This window comes from Anser brachyrhynchus (assembly GCF_964034855.1).
Source record: "Anser brachyrhynchus genome assembly, chromosome: 2".
NCBI classification, from domain to species: Eukaryota; Metazoa; Chordata; class Aves; order Anseriformes; family Anatidae; genus Anser; species Anser brachyrhynchus.
Window position 1 is genome coordinate 67,534,659 of NC_137695.1, and position 27,340 is coordinate 67,561,998.

Consider the following 27,340-nt stretch of genomic DNA (forward strand, 5'->3'; position numbering starts at 1 on the left):
GTTTTCATACGGAAAAGTGAAGAATGGAAGAAAACTTCAGGCTGTAGTGTTTACTATTTCAGGCTAGGGAAGAAAACGATATAGCCCTGTTATCTAGATATAGACTTTTATAGTAGTAACTGATGATCAAACATTTCAGCAATTCCCTTCTAAAGCTGTATACCTGATTTTGTGACCACTTGCTTTGCTCCTTGATTTGACTGGTTTTGATTTTTTCCCATAAGTATGCTATAGTTTTTAATTACCTTTTAAATCTTGATGTGCCTGTAAAATCGTATGAGGCCTTTTGGAAACCTGTCCTAAGTGTTGGTTTCTTGTTTTAGTTTTTTTAATGAGGTGAAACTTTAATATCTAAGTAGCAGTGCGCGTTATCAGAGGTGAAAAATGAAATGCTTTTTCTTTCACATTTTCTGTGATACTACTTTTGTTAACTTAGCCTGGCTTTTTTCCTTGTATTTCTTACTCTGTACACTAGGTGGCAAGAGGAAACAAGCATCAATACCAAGATAACTCCACACTTCGAGGTCACTGAATGCAATGACATCCCGGTGGCTCTCTTTAATAGTATGAATGAGATGCACACAGCCTATATCTAATTAATTGCATTTCCTGGAAAGGAGCCACACTTCTTTCACAGCAGTTCCATCTGTTGCTACAAGACTCCTGTGTTTCCAGAAGAAACCATACATATATTTATAGATACATTTAAAAAAAAAAAAAAAAAACCACTTGCATCCCTCCACTTACAAAAAAAATAACCCCTAAAGTAGCTTGAATAGTAAGGCTTAGACATGCAAAGCACGACAGTTGTGTTAGCTTGCATCACTCTTACCTTATCCGGGTTTTGCCTTCAGCACATATGACAGTGTGCCGTGGCGCTGTGCCTTGGGGAAGTGTAGTGGTCTGACACTTCTTTGTGCAGCATTTCTCAGCATTCTCCTGCATGACTTGGTATTTTGGTGTTCCTGTGCTCCTCCAGCTTTCTGTTGGCATGGCTTATAGCAAATGAGCAGCTCTTTGAGATGAGGAGTACAGGCAACTGCTTGCAGGGCTGTGAAGTGCCCCTGGTAGTGCCATGTGACACAGTAAGAGAATTCCAGAATATTGAATACTCCAGAATATTGAATACTCCAGAATATTCCAGAATATTAAATACTGTGTCAAGACCTTAAATCACTGTTATATTTACTGTATATATATTTTATCTGTAATCAATTTCAAAACAAGTATAGTAGCTTCCATTGAAAACAATGGCACCTGCCATTGGTCAAACTAGAAAGCTTTGTTACAAGGCTTTATTACCACAAAAATGTGTTTTATCCTGCATAGGGAAGAGAATCAGTACCTAGCTATATATATTCAAACATGAATATGTAAGAGACTGTTTTGTTAAGTCACCTTATAACCAATAGAGAGTCCTCCTTTTTATTTATGTACCAAGCAGTTTGCCTAGAGACTGGAGAATAGGATTGAGGCATAAAGGGAGGAGATGTATTCCACCTGCTGCCTCTGGCCAGTGATACGCTCTTGAGGAATCAAGTCACTTTGTTTTTGTTCCCTTTTCCCAACTTAAAATAATGAAGATAGGGTTTCAATTTTTAACAGCTCTTTGGTTTCTTTTGGGGACAATACCTAACAATACTTTTGGGGATAATACAACATAACATTCTTATGACACTGGAAAAGATAACTATTTTTTAAATGAAATTATGCTAGAACTATGCCATGATCTTTGAAACAAAGAACCCGAACAATGGGAGTTACTCTTCTAATGCTTTTTCTTGTAATATTTTAGGTCAAACAGAAGATGTGCTCATGCTCCTGAGTTTTGGGGTTGATCCTACCATTCCAGATGCACGGTCAAGATATGTCATAGATATCTTGAAAAAGAATAAAAACTTTACTGTTGTCAAAGCAGTCAGAGATCACACTGAGAAACACACTTCTTCCTCTGTGGAATTGGGAGGTACTGCATGGACTCTGTACTTTTCCTGTTTTTGAATTATGTGCTTTAGGTACAAAATTGTTTCATTTGTAATTGGTAATAGCAGGTGGATTTTATGTAACCCTCTGTATGAGTCATCACGCTGAGTCAATGTTGAACACTTTGTCCTTGTCTGAAGGTGTCTGCTGTCCAACTACGTTCTTTACTTACCATGCAATCATGTAATAAGTAACTACAAGTTGCACCAAGTATATATAAGCTGCTGGTGTTTCTTTGTTTTTTCCCATTAGCACAAGGCTCCCCCCACCATAACTAAGTGCCGGGTGCTGCACTTTGATCACAGCAACCTTATGCAATGCTACAGGCTTGGAGCAGAGTGGTTCAAAAGCTGTGCAGAGGAAAAGGATCTGGGGGTGTTGGTGGATGCTCACCTGAACATAAGCTGGCAGTGTGCCCAGGTGGCCAAGAAGGCCAATGGCATCCTGGCTTGTTTCTGGAATAGTGTAGCCAGCAGGAGCAGGGACGTGATCGTCCCCCTTTCTCACTATAAGAAGGGCATCGAGGCCCTGGAATATATCCAGAGAAGGGCTATGAAGCTAGTGAAGGGCCTGGAACACAAGTCTTATGAGGAACCTCTGAGGGAACTGGGGTTGTTTAGTCTGGAGAAGAGGAGGCTCAGGGGGGAGACCTTATCGCTCTCTACAACTACCTGAAAGGAAGGTGTGGGGAGCTGGGTTGGCGGCTTCTTGCAGGTAACTAGTGACAGAACTAGAGGGAATGGCTTCAAGTTGCACCAGGGGAGGAAACTGTCCTGGTTCTGTCCCCTCCCAGCTCCTGCTGCACCTCCAGCCTGCCTGCTGGCAGGGCAGTGGGAGAAGCTGGAAAGTCCTTGGCTTAGTGTAAGCACTGCTCTGCAACAACTAAAACATCAACATTATTCTCATCCTAAATCCCAAACACAACACCATACCAGCTACTAGGAGGAAAATTAACTCTATCCTAGCCAAAACCAGGACAGATATGAGGCTGGAAATTAGGAGACATTTGTTCTCAGAGTCAGGCATTGGAACGGGCTGCCCAGGGAGGTGGTGGCATCACTGTACCTGGAGGTGTTCAAGGAATGGTTGGACATGGTGCTTAGGGACATGGCTTAGTGGGTGGTATTGGCGGTAGGGGGATGGGACGGTAAGATGGTTGGACCTCCAAGATGATCTTGGAGGTCTTTTGCAACCTTGATGATTTTGTGACTCTGATAGAAACTTCATCTTTTTGTTGCTTTTTCAGTTTTGACCTTTTGACCTTCACCTTAGTTTTTGGCAAATGAAACACTTGGTGAAAGTATTTGTAGTATATTAAAATGCTTTTAACAAAGAAAAATGCTGACCAGAAAGAAGCCCTGAAATGATGAACATGTATGTGAAAAAATGCTGACCTGTTTTGAAAACAAAATAGCATTTTAGTGAAAGCTCTTTGTTCACAAAGTTTTAGCCCTCTTTGATCAGTGTGGGTGATATGCAGCTAAAACTCCTCTATTACTTAGAAAATTTTCATCTCTTCTCATGGTAAGGGAAAAGAGTAGCAGAACTATCAGACTAAAGCTAAGAGAGCCTCCAATAAAACAGAGGAGCTGTAATTTAGTTTGGACAAACTTCAAAGTATTTTAAAAATATATTGATATTTCTAGGCAGTTTTTGAAAGATCTGTTGTCTTAGAGAAAGATAAAAATGTTAATTTTTCCAGTGATAACATGAAATTTCATCAACTGGGGTACTAAACTGGTTTCCAGTCTTTTATTTTATAAAAGCCTGTCAGTTCTGAAAAGGACTCACTTGTCTATGTGACTTTCCATATTGGAAACTAATGTATGATTGCCTAAACTAATGTATGATTGCCAAAAATAGCAGGCATTTTCTTTTCCATGCCAATCAATTAGAATGAGAAAACATTCAAATTGTATGATAAGACCCCTGTGTCAAAGTATCAAGACTGACTAGCCCTTATATGACTTATTGCCTGCTTTAACAAATAGAGTACGGCTGACCTGCCTGAACTGCAATATGGTCAGAGAGATGCTGGTTGGGACGGGAGATGAGGAACTCTTACCCAAAGGATGAAGGGTCCCTGCAGAAAGAAGGTGCTTTCTTAGCTGTATGGCACTATAGCTTGGTTGCTACTTACAGCTCTAAAAGAGACTGCAGTTGTGCCACAGACATTTCCAACAGAGGATCCAGTTTTAGGAGGCTGTTTGGAGAAGCACTTGTGGGCATCCATGTGAGAACTGACTTGCCAGTTAGACAGGATGTTCCTGCAGGAATTTGAGGTTCAGAAACAGGAGGCAGGTCCTGCAGCTGACCTTTCTAAGTCCTGGTTTAGACTTCAGTTTAAAACAAGGTCTGTAAGTCCCAAGCATGATGTTTGCTCATCTTCAGTATAATCTTTCTGAGATGGCTTGGTGCCTGATCTTTTTTCCCTGGCACTAGCCAACCAGAGCTTTAAAGTAATACCTGTATTAGCAGGACTACTGTGTTAGCCCAAAGCATAACCTTTTCAAACTAGAACTTCCTCCTATTGTGCAGATGTCAGATGGAGCAAAAGACTGCACAGGCAGGTCAAACTTGGCAAAAAGCAAAGCTTTTAGACCATATCTCTGGTTTCCAGTAAGCTTATATGCAAAATACAAGTGAAAGCACTGGATTTCATTGCACTTGCACTTTCTGCATCCTGGTAAGCAGATTCCCACAGTTCTTGTTTCTTTACTGTAGAGACCTCATGCCCTTTTCCTGGAGAAGGTCCTAGCATAGTGGTTCTCAGGAAGTTTGCGTTGCTGCTGCTGTGATGGTAGCTGCTTTAGTTGGTGTTCTGGGTAGCTCTGCATGTCCTTTGTCAGTTTATTTTCTGCAGTGCACAACTCCCAAGAGTTTTGTAGGCTTAAAGCAAAGCAAGAGGTTGGAGAATAAAGTGCTGCTTTACACCAGGGGTTAATCCTGGTTGCTAAAAAGATGACCAGCCCTGTTTATTTTTTTGCTCTAGGGTGTAAAGCTACTGTTTTGTTTGATCTTTGTACTTATATTCCTCAGAGATTTTAGGAAAGTCAAACCAAGTCTTAGTTTTCATTTAAGAGGATGGTTATTAAGACGTGTGTCTTAAAATCTGCCATCGTCCATTATCTAAGTATCTCAGTATCTCAAACTTATAGCTGTCATTCTGCTGTGTGTTTGTGTGGTGTTGTGTTTTTGTTGTTCGTTTTTTTTGAGTACTAAATGAGCAAATTATTTTATAGCCTTATTTCTTAAATGCCAGCAAGGATTCAGACAAACTCAGGGCATCTGATTAAAATTGTATGCTGGAAAACCACTGTTCTTAGTCACTTTAAAAAATCTTACCACTGTGAGGCAGCAATGTCTTGCCTGCATGCAGGTCAACTTAGGAACTACTGCAATTTTCAGCCTGAGGTACTAATGTAAAGAGTATTTGAGTGTATCAAATAAGCTTTGGGATATGAAGCATAATAATTTAATGTATTACAGTCCTCCACTAAAAACATGACACCAAGGAACCGTGTTCTCAATTTCTGTAATCTTTTGCAGAGGAAGATTGACTCTTTCCTGGGTGCTCTTGAACAGTTTGTCAAGTTCTGCAGTTGTGGAAATGGGATACGTAACACAAATGTATTGAAGAAACCTGAGGTTCAGGGATTTCTGAAACTGCTTTCTTCTGTGAAAGGTACAGTGAGTTCCCATTTCTCCCCTTCCTTTCATTGTTGTGAAAAATGTATTTGATGCTAACATACAGGTTTTGTTCTTACTCTTCCTTCACTTCCCTGTTTATGCAACTGATATTACTGGAACAATATGCTCTTACTTGTTTTTACTGTTTCGCATTTAAAACCCACCAGAAAATGCGCGGAAGAGTGTGATGAATCTAAGTGTTCAAACTTACTTGTCTGTTAGCATCAAGACAAAAGGATGTGAGTGTAAGATTTTGCTGTTGTGTGCTTTGAATTTAATGAGCTCATCTGAAACTTGTTTACATGGAGATGGATTTTGTCTGTTTTTGACCAAGTTATGTTGTCCTGACTGTCTTGCGGAAATCCCTGAAGGGGCAGTTTGCAACATCTCCCAAGCCTGTGCTAACAGCTTTACGAAACAGTTGTTGAAGAAGCAAATGTGGCATGAAGTTTTGCTGTTGCTAACAGGGAAAGCCAGTGGGGAAAAGACATCAGGTGGAGGACTCTTCAAAACCTGCAGTCTTTCAGATGTTGACATTGGCAGTGTTATCCAGCAGTGTGATGGATTGGATGAGCAAATACACCTCATAAGATGCTTGATCGAAAGTGGAGGTGAAAAGCTGCAATACTGATGTCTTAAAAGATATGATATCTTGTTATGCATGTTTGAAGCAACATAGTTTCGGAACTACAAAGTAGTTTTGTGGCTCTGTATAAGTGTTAAGCTGTTTTTCAAGTGAAATTTGGCTGTCAGAGTTGGATTTGGAAGTAAAAAGGCCACAGGTTATTGTTGGTCACTTTTCTTGTAGTTTTCTTGGGTTTTAATGTCCCTGTCTTCAGCCACAGTATTATCGTGGTAGAAACTGTGAGCCACAGTCTGGGTTCAGTCCATTGTCATGTCACAAGTAATTGGCTACTTCAGTGATTTAGGGGGCATGACCAGGTAACTTTCTCTTTGTAGTCAGCGTGGCCATCGTTTTTCTTGTTTTGCATGAGGCATATTCCTAGGATTACTCTGCCCTCTTTCACTTCAACTTCATGCTAGCTATAAATTACAGGCATACATTCCTGCTACGGCCTTGTGAGCGGCTGAAGTTGCAAAGAGGCTCTTTGTTTCACTCAGTCACTGGCTTTCTTGAAGATATGTTCTGGCCTGTCTGTCTTCCTATTGCAATGGAAGGACTGGTTGCTCAGATTATTGGAAGATCAGAGGTTTGAAGACTTTCTTAGACAAAAACTCTTTAACAGACGCATAAAAGGCTGACATTAAAAAAAGCCTGCTCAGCAATCAATATGTATCTTCTGATTAGCATTTTCTATAGTTTGCAGATCTGTTGTATCAGATTTAACCCCTGATATTTTCATGTCCTTCATACCAGCTCTGCCAGATGGGATTGGAGCCAACTCTGAAATACCATTGCAAATATGCCTGGAAAATAATTATTTTGAACTGGTGTATTTGCTGTTGATTAAGGGTGCAGATCCTGTGAATATCTCCATTGCACAAGGAGATACTCCTTTGCATGCTGCAGTTTACATCTATTTTGATTAAAAAAAAAAGTAAGGCTTTTGTGTGCCTGGGTCTAGGGGACACAAATGTCTCAAGCAGATTTGCATCATTCTTTTTTTCACAACAGCTGTTGAAAACATCCCATTTCTTCCCTGTCTAGTCCACTGTCACTTTCACTGCTTTCTTTGATGTGATAGTAGAGGCAGCAGACCAGGCTGTTTGGCCAAGTCTCAGCCCCCAAACTTTGCAGACCAGAGGATATGCACCAGTCTTTATTAATCTGATGTGTTCTGCATTTTGTTTGCTGGGGCTGGGGTTACGAGGAGTTAATGGCAGCTCAGGTGACCAGTGAGATTCAGGCAGCTGTAATGTCTCCGTCACTTACTGTTTTTTTGTGACTGTATTCTTGTTTACTTGAGCTGATTTAGAAAAGACAGTTCTTTGAAACCCTGTAAAACTTGTTCTAGGTGGGAATGATGTAAATATGAAGGATCTAGGATATAAAGGCAGGGTGATGGCAGTAGACCTTGAAGGAAAGCTGACAGTGATATCTGAAATCCATTCCCCTGTTTTTTTCAGTTGTAATTCAAGCAAAGTTTTGTTCAGAGGATCGAGTGGCAGAAATGTAGGGCTTACATGTAAATGTAAGAAATTCAGATCGACTGTCAAATTAAGCCCCAAAGTTAGGTTTGATTCTTCTTTAAGTTAAGAAAAATGTATTTTAAAATAATTTAAAACACTGTATTTATTCACTTTTAAACACATTTCATTTTAATAGCTTTAGAGAGTTTAAAAACATAAGTACTGCCAACTATAAATTTTAAATCAGAAGAGTTAGAAGTCTAAACATGGTATCTTTTAATTTTTTTTACTGTGCAAAGTTGTCGAGGTGAAATTCCTCTAATGATTTTGAGTCACTAATTTTATTACGAAAGAAATTTTTCACATATATTATCAGGATTAAATCACTTATTATCTGGATGATAACCAGAAAGCTGTAGAATTCTTTATTTTTTTTCAGGGAGGTATTGGACTAATTTTATCCTGTAGGAAATTGCTCTAGGATCCTCAGGTATCAGGAAATAGCTGGGATTTGCCACAGGTTAGTTTAGTAACTCTAAGCTATCTGCTTCAGATTCCTTCAGGGTAGCATATTAAAATGAACCAGATGACCCCAGAGCAGTACCTAGAGCTTCTGCTTGTCTACATGACCACAGTCACCAGCTTTTGGTAACAGATGCTGGAAGACAAATGGATCTGTCTGCACCTGGATATTAGAAAAAGGAATGAAATTGATGCTACAGGAGCAGCTGCAACACTTGAGATTTTTAGAGCTTTGCTGCCACTGTATTGTTTCTCCTGAATATTGAAAAAGCTGTTTTGAGATATTTCAACCAGGCATGTTTTACAAACATGTAATGTAGAACTTGTATTCTGAAAGCAAATTGATTTTTGTTTAGTAGCTGTAGGAAAAAAAGGATTAAAAATTGTTGGCCTACAAAGCAGCGTTGTAAAGCAATTGATTTATTTTCTTTGTTTTCAGATTGCATTGGTTTAAACATCCTGAACTATCTGCTTGATCTCTTCGCTTTGAGACCTTCTGACTTGCCATATCTTAATCCAAACATACAAGATAAGAGTAGGGATACAGTGATGCACGTTATTTTTCAGAGAGGATTTTTAAAGCAGACAGAATAATTGATTCATTGGCAAAATTTAATATTAACTTTAATATAAAAAACAAACTGGGCAGAGATGTGAGGCACAGAATTAAAAAAATGACCCACTGCTACTTGCTTGGAAAAGTGCTGTATCAGAGGAGTAGTAGCACTGGCAGGATATAGCAGGACAGTCAGTTAAAATACATAAGTCTGCTCCAGTCTCTGACATATCACAGAGCGCAGGACATTCTTCATCTGGGTCATTATTAAAAGCACCATCTGGAAACACAACGATGTAAAAACCTCATGTTCTGTAATTGATCAGTTGGTGAAGCAGGAAATGGAAAAAATAAAGAACCCCTTAACTCTGCAGGAAAGTCTAGTGCAGGAAGTCAGAGCTTTAATTCAGCAATTAAAATTAGGTGACACCTTGAGAAACGATAATTCTCTGTTACAAAAACCATTTTCAGCCCAGACTAATATGGAAGAGGGAAAAAGGGAATCATCACAACCGTGTGGAAATGTGGTTAATCCTGAAGGAAGAGGGGATGACTGGAAGAAAAATAAGGAAGCACAAGAATTTAGTATGGACCTCTCTAATGGAGAGAAGGAAGAACCAGAGAAAGAGGAAGGGGAGATTCTGTATATAGAGGCACATGTGCAGAAGTTTGATAACATGACCTGGGAAATAGAGTGCACTCCTGAAACGTTGAAGACGTTGAGCTGCAAAGCTGTACCTCCTTATCTGAAAACTAAAACTATAATGACAATTAAGCATCTTGGCAATGGGGAATGGACTAGGGTCCTTCAGAAGCCACTGAAACATTTGAAAGCTGATATCCAGCTCTATGAAGCCAAACTGGGCAAAGGTGCAAGAATGCTATGGGAACTTGCAATTGACTTTTCTCCTCATTGCAGTGAGAGTGCAGAAAAGATTATGGAGACAGAACAGACAAAAAAGTCTTCTAGAAAAATCAGGAAGAGTTTACACCGAAATTATCAGGATTCGGGCCATTGTTCTCGACCACTGCAAGCTGAAGCATGTCTCAGATAACATATGTATATCCTGCAATCGGGGTTTATCCTGCATATTAAGGAAGAAGCTCAAGGGCATCAATAAAGGACATCAGAACTACAACAGGACAGTAAAAAAGCATGTTCCGCATTCTTACATTGAAGATCTAAAGCAGAAAAATCAAAAGAACATACTTGCGCTGAGTATTTCCCTCCAGCTAGTGGAGGGAATGGAATGTGCAGAAATGGCATACAATATAACGAAATTCCACAGCTTCAGTACTAACATGGTGCTTAACATTATAAATGATGTACATTTTGCTGTTGAATACCCATTCTGAGTAGGGGAATTGGAGCATGCAGTAATTAACCTCAATCCAAAGCCCATAGAATCAATCACTTTAATTGGGCGAAGTGGGACAGGGAAGACAACTTGCTGCTTGTATAGGCTTTGGAAGAAATTCTGTTTGTACTGGGAAAGATCTACCATGGCAAATAGTCCTCTGCTGGCAAGGCAAACTTGGTGGCAGAAGCAGTGCAGTGAAGCTGAAAAAGCGAGGTTAGAGAAGGAAGAGCATGAAGAAAAAAAAGACAGTGATTCCAGTGAGGAGCAGGTGAGTGGTAAGCAAGACAACGAGGATGAAAAGGTTCCTGCGGACACAACTGGTGGAGAAACAAATCCATGTGATGACCATGAAGACCATGTGTATAGTGCAGAAACACTGAACAGCCTGGAGCACCTGCACCAGATCTTTGTGATGAAAAATGCTGTCTTGTGCCAGGAAGTTCAGAAGAATTTCATTGAACTTAGCAAGTCATCTAAGATAACCAGTCATTTCAGGCCTCTGGAACCAAGTGTTCATAGGCTACAGGACATTAAAGATGAAAATTTCCCACTGTTTGTCACCTCCAAGCAGTTGTTACTGGATGCATCCATGCCTGACCTGTTTTTTCCAAGGAATGAAGATGGAAGCCTTAAAAGAACCATTGTTGGAGTCCTTAGAAAGAGCTGGTGGTGCCAAATTGGCAAGATAAGGATGAAGAAGGTAATGATGAAGCAGAGCATGGTGACGAGGAAGGGAGCTGCAGATGCATACTCTAGGGAAAGTGACCCTTGTACTCTTGTGACTTATGATGTATTTGCAAATGAAATATGGCCAAAAATGGTGAAAGGTAAAAGCTTGTACAATCCTGCACTGGTTTGGAAAGAAAAAAAAAATCATTTCTGAAGGGCTCTTTTGAGGCACTGATCTTCACAGAAGGCAGGAGTGAAATCTATCGCCTCTTCTGTCTTTATCACCAAATAAGGTCTCAGAGAGGCTACTTCGGTGAAGACTTGCTATATAATTTATCTCAGACTGTCAAAGCTCAGTGAGCTGCAGTGGTCCATCCATGAGTTTCATGGTGATGAGATTCAGGATTTCACCCAAGCTGAGCTAGTGCTGTTAATGAAATCCATCTATGATCCTAATGCCATGTTTCTAACTGGTGACACTGCCCAGAGCATAATGAAAGGAGTTGCTTTTTGTTTTAGTGATCTGAGGTCACTGTTTCATTATGCAAGCAAGAACTCCGTAGACAAGAAGCAGCGTGTTAGAAAACCAAAAAGGATATATCAATTGTACCAGAACTACAAGTCCCATTCAAGTAGAGTAAAAAAATTTATGATCTCAGCCTGTGCTTTTCAGATGTCACAAATTATTGAAGTTCTCTACTGGCTAATTCAAAGCATCTTTAAGCGGGCTCTTCTTTTAGATCAGCTTTTTGTGATGTGAATTCTGTGTTTTGATGTCTCAACTGGAAAACCAAAAATGAACACTTTAAAAATAGTAACTTTTCAAACACTCATGCTTACTGTATGTTTTGCCTATATTTGACTTAAATGAAAACCTAACAGAAAGTAATCATACATGTTTTTTCAGCTCTATCCTCAAGTTGCTAGGTTTTGTAGGATTGAGCTACTTCTGTTTTTCCTATTACTCTTGTTTATGACCTTCATTTTATGAGGACACTGCTAAGTATTTGTAGCATGTTCTAGATCTATGCAGGCCCAAGTATGAGGTCTACTCAAAATAGTAGAAACAAAGTGGACCTTACAGCTTCTTTCTTCTCTGACTAGTAGTTGTTTTTGTCATATTTCTTGATTTTTAAAATTCTAACGACCTTTTTAGTATGTTTGCAAGCGAGTATGAGGCAGCCTGACTGAAGTTTAAAATCTGTATTCTGCTTGTCATAGGTATTCTCCATCTCGCATCTGGAGTGGTTGATTTGCTTCAGTACTATTTCCCAGAATCTTTTGATCGGCTTCCAAAGGACTGTGGTCTCTTTTGATGGACCCAAACCTACAGTCTTAGAGTCCTGCAATTTTAGTGACCTAGCAATTCTGCTGAGGGGCAATAAAAGGAAAACGCAACTTATTGAATTTGGAGCACATCAGGTTTGGTTTTCTTAGGTATACGGCTTTTTGCAGATTCTTCCGGCTCTGTTGCTAATTAAATAATCACTTTAAAAGACATTATGGACAGTCCATATAAGCCCTTGTAACTTACTGATAAATTATGCTTTTTAAACTTTGAAACCTTCGTTGTGTTGGTTTCTATTTCTTTCTCAATGCATCTCTGTTTCTTTCTGCTCTTCATTACATCAGATGATTTTTTTTGTCCCATTCTTACCAAACTCCAAATTTTCATACACTAGATCTGTATCTGTCCCATTGTACCATGCATTTGTCAGTCTTCTAGGGGCAGCTTTGCGTAGTGTGCTGAAATGTCTGTGTTAAATGCTGTCTGGTTTTGAGAAACCTCTTACTTTATCTTGATGTATTTTGACATATTTGTTTTCTGCCTGTGGTTGTTACTTTTTTGCTTTCTAACACATTCTTTTATTAATATATTTTATGATAGGTAGTATTAGTGGCAAATGAAGCAGCAAAGGAGAAAATACCAGAGGAACTTAGTTTAGCACTTGCACTGACAGTTTATGAAGCAAAGGGCTTGGAATTTGATGTACTCCTTTACAACTTTTTCACAGACTCAGAGGTATGTAATTCTTATCCATATTCTACATTTTTTCTTAATGTGTTGATTTTACATGGGATCTAATTGTCTTTCCAGCTGGAAAAGGATTCAGTTTCCTCTTAAGGCAGGTGGCTTCATCACAGTAGAAAATATAGTTCATAGGTTTATGAAGTGAGAACCTGTTTTCCCGTAGTGCTACATTTTCCTTCAGACTGTCTCTCTCCATTTCAGGGAGAGCCCTGGGGTTCACAGAACAGCAGGTGTGCATGTATACTTCTGCCACATACCTAGACTATTGTTAGCTTGCAACATGTCCCTCCTGGTCTCTGTTCAGGTCAGAAATTAGTGTGACAATCCACCATTCTTGCATACTTTTTACCTTATACTGGGGTTCTGGGTCCTGAAAAAATCACCTGGACCCGCTGCTTTGCATCACCACTGTGTTCGCAGTGCAGTTTTTTTTACTGTGCTTGCAGACTTGAAATCATTTGCCAGCCCCAGATAAGTTGAAACAGTTTTTTTTTTTAATTAAAAGCTTAGTAGAACAACTATGTTTAGAAGCAAGTAGCATATGCATGTGTGTGATGAGGGAAGCATGCTCTATAGCCATCCACAGCCTAATTCCAGAAAACTCACTCTGGTCTAGCTCAGGAGTTGTTAGGAAACTTGGAAAGGTCTCAGTCTATGGCAGAGACCATCTTCCCTAGTATGACCTTGGATGAAGAAGGCTTTCCTTCCTGGAGGTGTTGTGGCTTTTATCTATTCCCTTTTCCCCCTTTGTAGTTCTCCAGGTAGCTCAGACCCTGCCCTTCCAGGGGTTGAGGTTGATCCCCACCAGTTCTGGAGCTTAGAATCATAGAATATCCTGAGCTGGAAGGGACCAACAAGGATTGAGTTCAACTCCTGGCTCCCCACAGGAACACCCAAAAATCAAAACATGTCTGAGAGAGTTGTCAGTCAGGGAGATACAGTCCTCAAGGCTTCTCACAAAGAGCTGTCAAGTACAGCAGCCCAAATGTTGCTGGAGCATCACTGACCCACCCTGGCCAGGTAGTAGGCAGTATCCTTACTGAGCATGCCTACAGAGACTTGTACTCCCTCACAACTGACTTGCTGGGTAACTTCACGTTTAGCGTGAACATCTCGTGCAGATGCCCTCTGCCTCTAGCCCTCAAAACAGTCTCAGATGTGGTTTTCAGCAACTGAAAACCACAGTTCTATAAAAGAAAACTAGGGCAAATTGCTGGTGACTTTTCATAGAGGCTAGTAGACACAATGAGGTGAGGGGACAAGGAAGGTGCTTGTGGTAAGTGACACTGAATGTGGCTTACTGTGATTCAGGCACAGTGCAATACTGGCTGTCATGATAGATTTCTCAAAGTTGACATGTTTTTGGTGATGCGAGCTGTGCTCAGAAAAACAATGAACTAATAGCAGAATACAGAGTTGAGTGTGCTGAGTGTTATAACTTAGCTAGACTAATCTGTGCCAAGCCTGGAGAAATACTTTCATATAAATCTTCCATCCTCATGTGAGTCATGAGTAATTGGGTTGATTTGAGGAGTCAAACAAGCAGGCAAGAAAGAAGCTCATGCTGAAGTTTTCTGGTTTGAAAAGGTGAATCTCTGAACTGCTGTAAAGACAGCATATGTGGCTTTCTGTAATTTGCTTGATTTGGTCTTTATTGGGTTTGAAATGAGGTTTAGAATGAGTCTTGTTTCAAGAGGCACATTTCAATGAAGAAACTAAAAAAAAAAAAATGCCAAATCCCTAAAATCAAGCAAACAGTTGACCAAATTGATCTGTTGGTCATTTTGTAATTCATAACAGGCTTAGGAATGTTTTGATTTATTTTAATCAGAACTGCAAAATACAGAAAACTTGCAAAATGTCTTTTTTCCCATAAAGAAGACTAACTTGTATCGGGTTGCTTGAGTCTCTGAACTACAGGGGGAAAAAAAGCTTGTTTAACCATAATAAGAGTGTTTTTCAGTTTCTGGCACAAACTTGGCACTTTGTAAATAGTTTTCCATAAAACACCTGAAAGGGAATAAAATTAGCATAACAATTTAAAATGTACTTACAATGTACTAACAATTTGAAATGTACTTACAATTTTCTGTGTTAGTTCTGTGGAGGATCAGTAACCTTCAGAAAGGCGTGATTAGGAGCTGATGCTTGTTAGATGGATTGAGAGTGTGCAACACAAATCTGCTACCACACTGAACACATTTAAGCATTTTGTGCACATTTACAGATATTACTCACAGATACATATATTGGAGTCTAATGTAGGACTCCAGGCTCTTTTATCCCACACAAATATTCTTTTTTGCTCATTTCTGAGCCTTCTTACAAGTAGCAGTGTGTTGGTCAGTTATACTCTACCCCTTGGCTCAGACCAGTACTAGTGACCGCTGGTGTTGCGCAGTGAGCTTAATAAATTCATCATGTAACTGATGAGTTCTCTTGCCTGTTTAGTCATGGTGAGAAATAGGCCTGTGTTCGATACTGATAGATCCACCTCCACATCTTCAACCCCTTTGTTTTGTTTATGGGGTCCACTCCATCATCATTTACACAAGCACCAGTGATGACATGTTTGCCAAAGATAATGTCCCAGATGTACCTCTTCTTAATCTGTTCTGTGTTTTCAACCTGATGGCCACCTGGTACAGACTTGTATCTCAAAAGTTATGAAGTTCAGCCTTCTTGATGGCAGCTGATGGTTTTTCTTTAGGTTCTTCCCTGAGATCATTAATTTTTTGCTTGTCTCCTTTAAGCCTTTAAGTTGGGGGGTGTGTTTGTTGATCACAACCTGTGTATGACCTTGTCTTTTGCATATATGGGCAGTAGTGATTGTATACAAGTAACCTCATTCTTTTAATGTTTTAGGCTAGCAAAGAGTGTAAGATCATTTCTTCTTATGTTCTGGATTCAGATATGCAAGTAGGAAGCAAATTGCGAATTGAAGTGCCTTTAGGGGATGCTACTGATCTGCAAAAGATACCTTCTCCTTTTAATGTAGAAATGTACAAGGTGAGTTTTTCATAACATTGGGAATAGGAAGGATAAACTCCTAGAAATAGAGAAATTTCTTCAAGAAATACTTTCATCCTGTAGTTACATGTTTATTGAGGTTGTTTTATCTTTTTGGTAGTTTATATATATATATATATATATATATATAAATAATGTATGTATATATATATGCACATCTAATCTTGATTTTTTTTTTGAAAGTTTTTTTTGTGAATGCAGTTCGTTAAGAAACAAAGTTCACTCATTAGACTTTTAGGTATTTTTACCATAGTTAAACACTGACAAGCTGTTTTGCTGTTTATTATTATTTTAGTCTGATTTCAGATCACTGTCATCCCCTTAGAATTAAGGAAACTTTTTAGGCTCAATTGAGTCAGATATTTTCAGAACTGTAATGTAAAAAAAAAAAACCACAAACACAAGTAATTGCATGTGAAAGTGATTCGAAACAAGATGGACAGTCAGACCTACAGCTGCTAGGTTTTCTGTAGCAGTAGTTGTTTGCAAATTAGCTGGACAATTGCTTATGTAGTTTAAAAATCACATATTTAATGTTTAGACTTGCTTATAGATACGTTCTTTGTTAGTCACTGTATATATTCGCTGTTTTCTTAAAACTGCAAAGTGTGTCACTTTCTAACAATTTAATGCATCTGGTATTTATTCTATTTTATTTTGGTTTTGTTGTTCTTGTTCTGCTTCAGGTGCTGAATGGAGAACTGAAGCAGTTGTTTACTGCCATTACAAGAGCCAGGGTCAATCTTTGGATATTTGATGAAAGTAGTGAAAAACGGGCTCCAGCTTTTAAGTACTTCATCAAAAGGGAAGTTGTTCAGGTTGTCAAAACAGATGAAAATAAAGGTAAAGGTATCATAAAGCTTCCTTAAAAGACTCTGGAACAGGACAACCTACTGAATGCGTTCTTGCTTTCAGGCTGTGTAATAAAGAATGTTACTCTTTGGTCTTTCTGACAATATGCATTGATAACACCCTTGCAAATTTCCACTCATTTCAGTGGGTTTTATTTGTTTGGGCTCTAAAGATTAATTGTATATGTTAATAAATAACCTCATTGCTAATTCATTGATTTTTTTTTCTGCACAGTAATGAAGGTGGTTCTTGGCATACCGTGCCAGCTGAAGGGGGTTTACCAAATGAGAGGACTTGGTTTCTAGAAAGACAGTGGATTTACTCAGAAGTTTTGTCCAAAAAATAAACACTGTTTTTAGAGGCCTTTCAAAACTAAACCTGACTTATTTATTTCCAGTGCTGGTTGGGAGGTATAAGAGGTACTCACAGTTACCATATTACTGGTGTGAGCACAAACCATACAGAATTTGGAATATTAGGAGATGTCAGTGCTTAGCTTCTGTCCGTAGCAGGGGGTTACTGTTTTCTATCTATTCTGACATAAAATGGTTTCCCCCCACTGTCCTAGACTTAGATGACAGCATGTTTGCTAAGACTTCATCTGCAGAAGAATGGATTGCACAGGGAGACTACTATGCTAAACATCAGTTCTGGGAGGTAGGAGCATGTGCTAGTGTATGCTGAAATAAGGATTCTTGCCTATTTTGAAACCTTATTTTCTTTAATTCTATAACATTTTCTGTAAAAGTTTACTGGCTTTGTAGCAGGCTTTTTTTATTTTTTATTTTTTGTTTTGTGGTTTGTAGTTCTGTAGGTGTCTACAGACAACCTGGAAACAACTTGGAAGAAGTGGGGAGAGCAAGGCTTTTGTCTGTAATCCAAAATTCACAACCCACAAATTTGCAGTCCTGTGAGGGAGAAAATGTTTTAATAAGCACAAATCAAAGATGACTGGGGAAAAACAGTTATTAGCAACAATATGAATTGACTGGAACTTGTGGATTTAAACCATATGCTTGGCACTACCATTACACATTACCATAGGCATTTATTTGAAATATATTGACTTGGGTGACAATCTCAGAGCCTTCTGTGTTTTTTGGTCAGTAATTAGGGATGGATACAAAACACTTACTAAGGAACAGCATGTAAGACCAAGGGAGTTTGCTACATTAAGAAATATGGACAATGTGTAGCAAAATTATGTTTAATTCCCTTATTACTTAAAAAACATTGATATTTTACACTCCTTTATTTGCTGACTTGGTAGTTTATGCAGTTCAAATTTGGCATGACAGCTAATGGAGTGGAAGCAAATAAAATTTTTGGATGCTATTTTTGATGATAGCAAAAGGAAAGCTTCCTTTGCTTGTAAACAACACTTTTTTTCTGTGGAAAATAATATTTATAAGAAGGCAAAGATTAAAGTAATGAGTTGCCACTATACAGACAGTCTTTCTCTCTCCTTGGGGGGATAGGAGGGAAAGCTGTTTCCTATGTGGACAGAAAATGATTTAGATAATAAGCACACAGTTGAAAAAAAAAATCTGAAATGTAATAGCTATATTAACTGCTGTTCTGTTTTCTTCATAATCTGATCTTTGTGTATCATTGCTACATAAAAAGAAATAATCTGGGGAATTTTGCTGCTGTAAGAGTGGCTTTCAATATGGGATTTCTAAACAGAAGTAAATATGAAATTAATGGATACAATAAAGAAATACAGCATGGCAAAATGAGCAAGATGATAATTAAGCAGTGGTTGCTTGGAACCTGGCTAACTTTCAATGATTCTCTTTAACTTATTACAGAAGGGGCATGGTAAGCTAAAAACATGAATAAATTTTCCACGTTCTCCGATTTAACTTTGCATGCTTTGATTTTCCTAGTTATGTGGCAGGTGCCTGGTGACTTACCAGTTAGTGGTTTGGATCATTATCCAAAATGCATGTGTGCTATTTGTGCCATCAGCCTACCAGGTATTTTGTTTTTACTGCTTCCATGTAAATTTCATAAAATGTTTTAATTAAAATTCTAATTATGATATAGCCACATGTGGACTGACTTCAAAGCTTTTCCTTTTGTCCTAAGAATATTCTGCAACCTTTTTCCTTTTCCTTCTTCTAGGCACTCTGCCAGTCTTTGTTTTCTGTTACAGTGACTGTAAAATTAAGTGTTGCGTTTATGTGATAAGCCATGAGTTGGATGCACATGTGTGAATGCTGTGTATGATCTCACCTAGGTGGCAGCCAAATGTTACCAAAAGGGAGAAGCATCTGAGAAGTCAAAGCTGGCCCTGGCACATGACGCTGTTCTCAAAGTGCACTTGAAGAAAAGCAGCCCCAGGTAAGTATAAATGCATGTGAGTGGGTGTCATTCTGAGGTGCCACCTCATGGGTGCATGGGGGGAAGATACCCAGGGAAGATGTCCTGTGGTTACATCAGCTCTCTGGTTAAGTCAGAGAAGCAACATGATTTGCTTTACCTCAGGAGGCTTTTTCCTTGGATATAGATAGGAGAGCATATGCCATCAGCGGTGCTCAACTCCAGTTAATCCCACTGCTTATTTGCTTTACCTCCTCAGTTTAAGTGTGAAGAAGAACATATGATGTCAATGTTGGTTAGATTCAGTGACAGATCTTGTGATTTTTCACACTGTTCTTGATAAACTGATTTTATTAGTATCTTTTTGACAGAACTTTGCATCTGGCAGCATCGTTGTGACCTCATCAGAACACTCTTACGCAAACAGTTCATTTATTGGCCGCACCTTTCATTACAAATAAGTTGATGACATTTTTGAATAAATACACCAGTTAGACTTTCAGTAAGGCCTACAATAAATACACACATTCACTGAGATCCTTTGTGATGTATATTTAATAATTCCTATACTAAGGCAACTGTTTTTTAAAGGACTAAAGCTGGTTTAATATGTAGAGATAGTTTGGTCCAAAACTTCAAGCATTAAACACACCTTACCAACTAATGATTTTTTTTTAAATTGTCCTCCCCAAATCATTCATGCAAATTCATCAGTAAAGGTACTAAAATCTGCACTCCCACCACTATCATCAGAAAATAGTAATGAAAGGCTAATAACAATTTACTCACCCATCAGGAAAAAATTACTCATTCTCAGCATGCAGGAGAGAATACTTTTGCAAGACTGGCTTAGGGTATATCTTAATAATTTGACTTCAGACAGAAATAATTAATAGCTGAGTGCTTTAAAGTGTATGTTTTGAAAGATGCAGCTAGGTACTCTGCACAGACACTTAGTAGGTAGCAAAGTGTATGTAGAGACATACAACAGAATTGAAACAGTAAACTGACTGGTTTATGTAAGTTTTACAGGGTATTACCTATATTGGCCTGTGGAGAATTTATTGATATTCTGTTCATGCAAAGAACAACTCTACATTGGAGATTATTTTAACAAATGGAAGACTATGACTATCACTGGCAAAAATATGGTTAAAATAATTGGAAGTAGTGTTATGACAGCATGGATAAAGATTCACTAATGCTGTAAACCTTGCAATCTTGGTCATACCAGAGGTTTTAATGATCTTGTTTTGGGCAACCTTATGTTGTAACTAAATTCTTTTCGTAGGTCTTTTAGGGTGATGTGATTGTTTTTTGCTTGCCAGGCATGGTGCTTGAAATAGTTTTCTATTTTAAAAGAAGGGTTTCTTGGGACAGCTATTTGTTTCATGTTTTGGGCACTTAAAAAAAAAGTTATTTTGTGTCTAGGTTAATCATCCATGGTAGTAAATTGATGTATGTTGTTTTTAAGATCTCTTCATATCTGAAATACAAGAGGATAAATGGTTTCCAAATTCTCACGTACAGCAAACCAGCTGTATTTGGAAGCAGCTGCAAAGTACCTAAGTACGAACAGAACTGAGGAAATGATGTGGGTCCTCTCAAAACTTGACATAAAGGATCAGCTTGAGTTTCTGAAATCTCATGGATGCTTGCACCAAACAGCAGACTTACTTAAAAAAAGAAGGTTGGCAGGAAGAAGCTGCAAAGCTAATGAAACAACACGGGTTTGCTCTGGAAGCAGCCAACCTCACAACTATAAAAGAGTTCCGTGTATCTTGCTTGCTTGCTGCAGCCCGTGCTGGTATGACTCACTGTTCAGAATTGGACATGGCAGACAGAAGTCATGCTAAGAGAAGCCCTTGAGCTTTGTGAAGAAACTAAGCAGAAGTCTGGCATTGCTGAAACTGTATTTTTACAGGGAGCTCTGAAGGGAGACTTTCCAAAGCTGAGCAGCGCATACTGTCGGTTTCTATCTCTGAATCATTCTGCTGGTGCAGTTGAAGTTCTTTTTGTGTTATCTCGCTGCAGTGCTCCAAGCCAGGACATCCTCTTTAAGGTGACATGTGGCTTAATAGCTCTTCTAGGTCTGGTTAAAAGTTTGAAGAAAGCAGCCACCAGTGCAGAGAAAGATATGGTGAAATCATGCTTTGCCTATTTTGGGATTTCCTAACAGGTGACAGTTGTTGCCAGGTGTCTTAAAATGAAGGTGAACCCATCCTCAAGTTTTTGTCAGACAAATCAAATCTAAAAGAGAGGAAGACAAAAGGTAATTTCTTAGTAAGCACAGAGGATGTAAAATCAGCTTTGAAACAGCACTTGCTAAGCAGGTTGTTCTATCACCCGTGAGTTAAGGAAGAAGCATTACCCTGGTGTTTGTATCAAGTTCATTGTTGGCTTGAACTGTGAAGATAAAACCTGTGAGGATTTACATAAGCCCTTGTTGCGTCATGAAGCAAGGACAGTATTTGAATGTAAAATGCATCTGGCAGCAATAAATGGACTGCTCTTGGAAGCCACATGCACTTTCCCTGAAGAGCTGCTAAGTCAGTGCAAAAGCTTTGTCTTTTTGACTCCTGACAAATATGCATCATATAAAGCCCTCCTAGAAATGTTTTTTCCTAATCATTTTCATTTGAGAATACTGTCAGAGAACCCGAAGGCATGCAAAGAAATACTGGTGTTCAGTAACATTGTTTCCGAACCCTGTAGAGCAGTGTTGAATGAGTACATTGCATTTAAATTTCAAAATGAAGATGCTAGGGCAAGAAGAGAATCAAGTGACTTGCGGTTAAGTGTCATGAAGGCTTTTCTCTTGTCTTCAGGATATCCTGAAGAATTTGAGAAACTTATTTTTGAGGAAGAGGGTGATTATAACAGAGAGCTAAACCTTGCTTTATCAAAGGCAAAAGACTCCCCAAAGTGTAAACGTCACAGAGGAGAAATCAAAGGAATAGATGGCAGACATGGAATGTTGCTACCTGACAAAAATACAGAAAATACAGGAACACACTTGTGCTTCATTAGACTTCTTGAAAATTCATTTGAGCAACACAAAACAACTGTAAAAGACTGGTTTTTTCTGTTTTATGAATGTCCTGGTCAAGAAATGGACAAGATTCCGGATTCCAAGCATAGAAAATACAGTGATGGTGTTGGAGTTCCACTACATTCTCTGTTGTGCTGTCCTGATGCATCTCAACAAGAACTTTACTCTGTGCTTTCCAAAGCGTTGCATTGCTCTTATTCATTACTGGGATTTTTTGTTCAGAAGCAAGGACCATAACAAAGAATTTAGAGACATTTTCCATTATACAAGAGTATAGACCAAAGGACATATATGCAGCTGAACAGAATTTCAGATTTCATCTGTTATCTAGCAAAAACTTTGTGGAGTTCATGGGAGGTTCCATGTCCTTCTGGATGCTTTTGAGGATAAACTGACTGCATAACTTCAGGGGAAGCTGAGCAAACTATAGTGCTGTGCTTAGTGATGGTACTGAATGCTGACCAGGTGCAGAATTTTACATGTAAATATCTTTTATACCAACACTTCCCTGGAATAAAGGCAATGCTGAAATCAATGAGAAAAGACTTTCCCTCTAAAGTACCTTAAAGATTGCTAAAAGTAGTGGAACAAGTGGCTGATGCTACACGTAAGAAATTGCTGTAGGCCTGCAAGAGCTTCTGACAGAGTGAGATGCAGAGTACTTAGTTGACTGTCAATGGAAGTGGGACTCTGTACACTCAGGGGCATCCACCCGCACGGGGTGTCCTGTATGAAACTGTAAACCTTGACAGGTTTATAACCTTTTTGGATAAGACAGAATACGCTGATGAGATAGAAAAGGAACTTGAAAGCAATCAGTGCTTAGAGGACCAAAAGGATCCCCTGGAAGTAATTGCACTCAGCAAGCAACAGAAGCAAGAGCAGAAAGCATCTGCTCAACACCAGCTGTGCCGCATTTTCCATTTCATATCTATGTACATGAAGTGGAAAAGAAAGGCCTGCTCCAAAGCTGAGCCTGTTGCCATGGGAAGAGAGAATTTTCTATCGGCAGTCTTCAAAAAAGCAGATATTGACCAAACTCAGTGTGACCTCTGTGGAGTCAGATTTATCCAGAGCTGTGAGAACTACTTCAGCCGGACAGAAAGCATGGAAGCAGACACTCCTGAAACTGTGACACCAACAGAAATCAGAAGGGAAGAAAAGTTGCAGGTGGAGAGAAACGCACTTATGGTGGCCAGTGAAGCTTATATAGAGCACAGAAACACGGATGAACACAAAAATAATAATGCTGCCTACAAAAACTATGCTGACGTTTTCAGAAGATAATTAGATCCAAAAATACAAGATGGAATGGAAATAGTAGAGGCCATTACAGTAAAGACTTGCACCCAAGAACATTCAGTGTATAAAGAAGGCTCCAAATTACACCAGAGTAAAATAAAAAAATACTAAGATTTCAGATGCAGTAGAAGAAATCTATGAGAGAAAAGCCTGGGCTGAAGGTAGGACTTACCAGTTTTCGTTTAAACAACTTAATATGCCACTTGTGGCCAGCCTTCTAGACAAAGCTCCATTCAAAAATCTTCATGTGGTAGAAAGAAATAAGGAAGTGCTATGTCAAATAGCTGAGGAGAAGAGGTACTGAGACAGTAAGAAAATATTTAAAAGGCGAAACTAGTGTTATGAAGTCCAGTAAGTTATGGCACTTAGGAAATACATATTTTGATATTTCATTTCTTTCTCATTATTTTGATATGATTTCTTTCTCACGTGCTGAAAGCATTATTCTATGATAATTTTTGCAAGTGAAATTGAATCACTGAATAAGTAGCCTAGGAGCAAAATTGTTTAGGGTGCTTGCTGTGGGAAAGTGACATCTTAAATCAAAATATTGTTACTGGCTTTAGTTGTAGAAATCCACCTACCCTGTCAAGTTGTCACATTGCCTGCGATGGCTGACAGTAATGAAAAACTGGAGTATTAAATATATTTATCAGTTCCAATCAGTGCAATACATTACATTTGTAACTGACTTAGGTTGTGGTCTTCACATTAATGTGCAAGCTTTCTCTTTACTCCTAATGGACAGGGTTTTTCATATGAATAAAGTTTTCTTATTACTAAGTTAGGTTTCTGCTCAGTGAACCATGACAGTTCACTGGTATAATGGATGATATAATGGATGTAGTAGGTTGAATTAGGTAATAGTTGATTTCATTATGACAATTCTTTAAATGTTGCCTTGTTTTTCCACTCAGCGGAAGTATATTTATAGAAATGATTTGCCATTGAGACTAGTTTTTCCTCACTTTATAAAGAGCACTTTTCATGTCCTTAATGGTGCTGTTGAAAAAGGATTGCAACATCTTGGGTCCTTGTAGTTCTTTGACATGTGGAATTTCAGAGGGATAACGAAAGCCAGGAATTCTAATTCCCCAAAACAGATAAATCAAAATGTGTCCAAGATTTTCAGGTATAATTTAAAAGGGACAGCATGACAGGAGAAGCTTATCTCTCCATCCTTATAGTGCTAGTAATGTTGATTATTTTGGGGAGCAATACATACAGCATCTTCATGCATGGTAGTGAATTTTTTCTGTACATGAAATCACTGGAGACTGGGACTTCTAGCTTTGCATCAGCATCATGCATGTCTCTGTCACCATGTTTGGCTGTCAATCTCTCAGCTAGTGTTCTTACAGAATGCTAACTTTGCTTCATTTCAGCTGAAGAAATAATAACCAAACATGCCAACAAATTGTTTGCTGTAATTGATGAGGCTCATAAATGGCTGAAGAAAATGGACTTGCATAGGATAAAGGAAGAAGGTATGTTTTCAAATTACAGACTTCCGTGCCCCCTAGAGGTCACTGTTTGGTAATGGTCTCTTAGCATCACTAATCTCCAGGTCAGCAGTGTTGTGGATGTTCACTTACCCTCTAGGCAATAAGAAACTCTACAGTTGAACTCTGCAAAGACATGAGTTATCTGGTCTTCCCTCAGCAGCTCTTTATAAAAGAGTAGGAGACGTATACCTGGCTGCAGGGTGGCCAAAATGGAGCAAGCCCCCTGTCCTGGTACACAGTGGATCTGATTGTGCACAAAGTATGTGCATGTGTGTGGATACAGATGTACATGTAACTATGGTTCAGGTGCAGTCTTCAGGATAGAAACTTGGCCAGGGAACAGAAGAGAAGCTATCTTCATCTTCCCTAGTAAGTTAGTTCTGTTCCCCAACTGTGCTGCAAGAGTGCACTTATTGGCAGTTAACATTGTGGTCCCAAGTTCTTGAAAATCAGCTTCCTAATAAAACTAACTTGCTTTAGAAGATTTATGTGGAGAAGAAGAAAAAAACTGCCTGCTGTTGGATTCCTTTTGTTTTCATAGTCTTCACTTTTGGTGTAAAATAAAGCAACATACTTGGATGCAATCAATTACATTCTTTGAGGACAAGTTTAAAACTTCATTTTGGCCTCCAGTATATTTAAGGTTTAGCACATATTTAAGTGGTATAGAATTGCAGAAATTGCATAAAAAGTGTTAACACCTTCCTATTCCAAGAAAGACGTAGTTAAGACTGTATGGGAGTGCTCTCAGTCTTACAAGAAACTGTATGCTCTTCCCCTCTTCTGAAGTCAGTAAGCAAATATTTTGTCTGCTGAAACTGAACCTTGAGAGAGGAAGACATTCTTAAAAAAAAAAAAAAAGCCATGACAATAGAAACAGATGTTCAATGTAACAAGGGCAATGTAATGCAGCAAGGGGCTTAGCAGTCACTCCTTTCTAGCAGTGTTCCTAAGTACGTTAATTAATGATACACCTAATGCTGCTTAAACATGATTATACACATATGAAGATATTATGCTGAGATATAAAATTGTAGTGATTGTAGCTTGTTATGCTGTTAAGAGAAAAAGATGTCAGATTTTTCCATTTCACATTAATTTCTTGTTTTTTTATACAGACTTTGTACATGATAGAGACTTGGAAGATGAAGTAGAAGATGAAAGAATGGCTTTTGAAGAACTTGCCTGGAAAAAAAACTCAAGAACAAAAGGAAGATATGGGAAGTTGTAATTAGGAATAATATGCAGGTAGCTCTTCTATCCTCTAGTAGTCTAATTTTAGAATAAAATTCTACGATTATTAAGAAGAATAAAGGGTTGGGGTCAGAAATGGGAAAAGGGTGAAGAGTAACTTATGCTATTGTTTTTCATCACTTGTATTGTGTCAGAATAATTACCAGTCTTGTGGTGGTGTAATTGATAAAACCTATGACAGGACAAACTTCCTTTCAAACAACGTGGTATCTTGAAAGTAATCAAAAGCCAAAGAAACAAGCAAGTAGGAAGAGTAATTGTGTTTATGCCTTATCGCAGGGATATTTTTCTACCCAGTCTTCACTTTCTTTTTCCCTGTTAATTTACATTGTCATCTACATTGTCAGCTGGAATGCTCAGAAAAATAAGAACACAGTTTCTCTGATCTTAAGAGGTTTTAATTGGTGTTTTTAGATGACCATTGTAAACGTACTTTCTCCTGGGTCAGAAATTTTTTGAGTCATCAGGGGAGGTACTTGGAGTATCTCTTTTTATATTTTTATAGACAAGAATAGTAATTTCTAAACACAAATGTTTTTGTACAATGTACATACTTATAATTAGATAGGTATGAAAATTATGGACTTCCTTCTTTTTGATAAAGTTCTTTGATACCTGTACAGATTGAAATATAGATAATCTTTCTTTAAAGAGTATTATACATTGTGTTTTATAAATTTTAATTGATGAAAGCCTTTTTGTAATGTATAATAACACTTCATAAAATTTGTAAGATGTTTAAACTAACATGATTTCTGTCTTATTTTGAATGTTTTTATGAAAACCACAGGTGACTGACTACATGAGTAGGGTTACAAGTTGAGCCTGAGTACCAGTTCATACTGACACTATTTTACTTCTGGGACTTCAGTATCTCCAGCATACTCCAGTCTCCTTTAGCAACATATTTAGTTAGTGTATTATTTAGTTGTTGAAATATTTTGCCTTGAAAAGGGAACTGCTTTGTATACATAAACTGTTTTAATAATTACCTTTTGCCAAAAGCTTACTAACTTGTTAGTATGCTCAATATTTTGGAAGTGGGACACTTCCTATGGATAACAATGAAATCCTGCTGCAGAACAGAGCAACGTGGGTAGCAGTAATGGTTATATA

General features: G+C 38.4%; 1 protein-coding gene across 1 annotated transcript in view; it reads left to right on the forward strand.

Annotated features, from left to right (window-relative positions):
• Positions 1–26,875, forward strand: part of TRANK1 (tetratricopeptide repeat and ankyrin repeat containing 1) — a 45,631-nt gene extending 18,756 nt beyond the window's left edge. The window contains 45 exon segments of the mRNA XM_080582358.1: positions 1,796–1,982; positions 5,535–5,661; positions 6,026–6,284; positions 7,052–7,221; positions 7,223–7,232; positions 8,726–8,860; positions 8,863–8,952; positions 8,955–9,004; positions 9,011–9,128; positions 9,131–9,798; positions 9,800–10,028; positions 10,031–10,080; positions 10,082–10,195; positions 10,199–10,856; positions 10,859–10,941; positions 10,943–11,068; positions 11,071–11,210; positions 11,212–11,504; positions 12,094–12,182; positions 12,184–12,294; positions 12,761–12,895; positions 15,770–15,913; positions 16,621–16,777; positions 17,355–17,443; positions 19,029–19,132; positions 20,616–20,787; positions 20,789–20,952; positions 20,954–21,282; positions 21,285–21,313; positions 21,317–21,444; positions 21,446–22,167; positions 22,170–22,189; positions 22,192–22,409; positions 22,411–22,482; positions 22,484–22,498; positions 22,500–22,551; positions 22,554–22,727; positions 22,731–22,772; positions 22,775–22,810; positions 22,814–22,854; positions 22,856–23,447; positions 23,451–23,566; positions 23,568–23,626; positions 24,851–24,952; positions 26,089–26,875. Of these exon segments, the coding sequence (XP_080438484.1) occupies positions 1,796–1,982; positions 5,535–5,661; positions 6,026–6,284; positions 7,052–7,221; positions 7,223–7,232; positions 8,726–8,860; positions 8,863–8,952; positions 8,955–9,004; positions 9,011–9,128; positions 9,131–9,798; positions 9,800–10,028; positions 10,031–10,080; positions 10,082–10,195; positions 10,199–10,856; positions 10,859–10,941; positions 10,943–11,068; positions 11,071–11,210; positions 11,212–11,504; positions 12,094–12,182; positions 12,184–12,294; positions 12,761–12,895; positions 15,770–15,913; positions 16,621–16,777; positions 17,355–17,443; positions 19,029–19,132; positions 20,616–20,787; positions 20,789–20,952; positions 20,954–21,282; positions 21,285–21,313; positions 21,317–21,444; positions 21,446–22,167; positions 22,170–22,189; positions 22,192–22,409; positions 22,411–22,482; positions 22,484–22,498; positions 22,500–22,551; positions 22,554–22,727; positions 22,731–22,772; positions 22,775–22,810; positions 22,814–22,854; positions 22,856–23,447; positions 23,451–23,566; positions 23,568–23,626; positions 24,851–24,952; positions 26,089–26,201 (7,532 nt within the window). The 3' untranslated portion in view covers positions 26,202–26,875.
• The last annotated feature ends 465 nt before the right edge of the window (positions 26,876–27,340 follow it).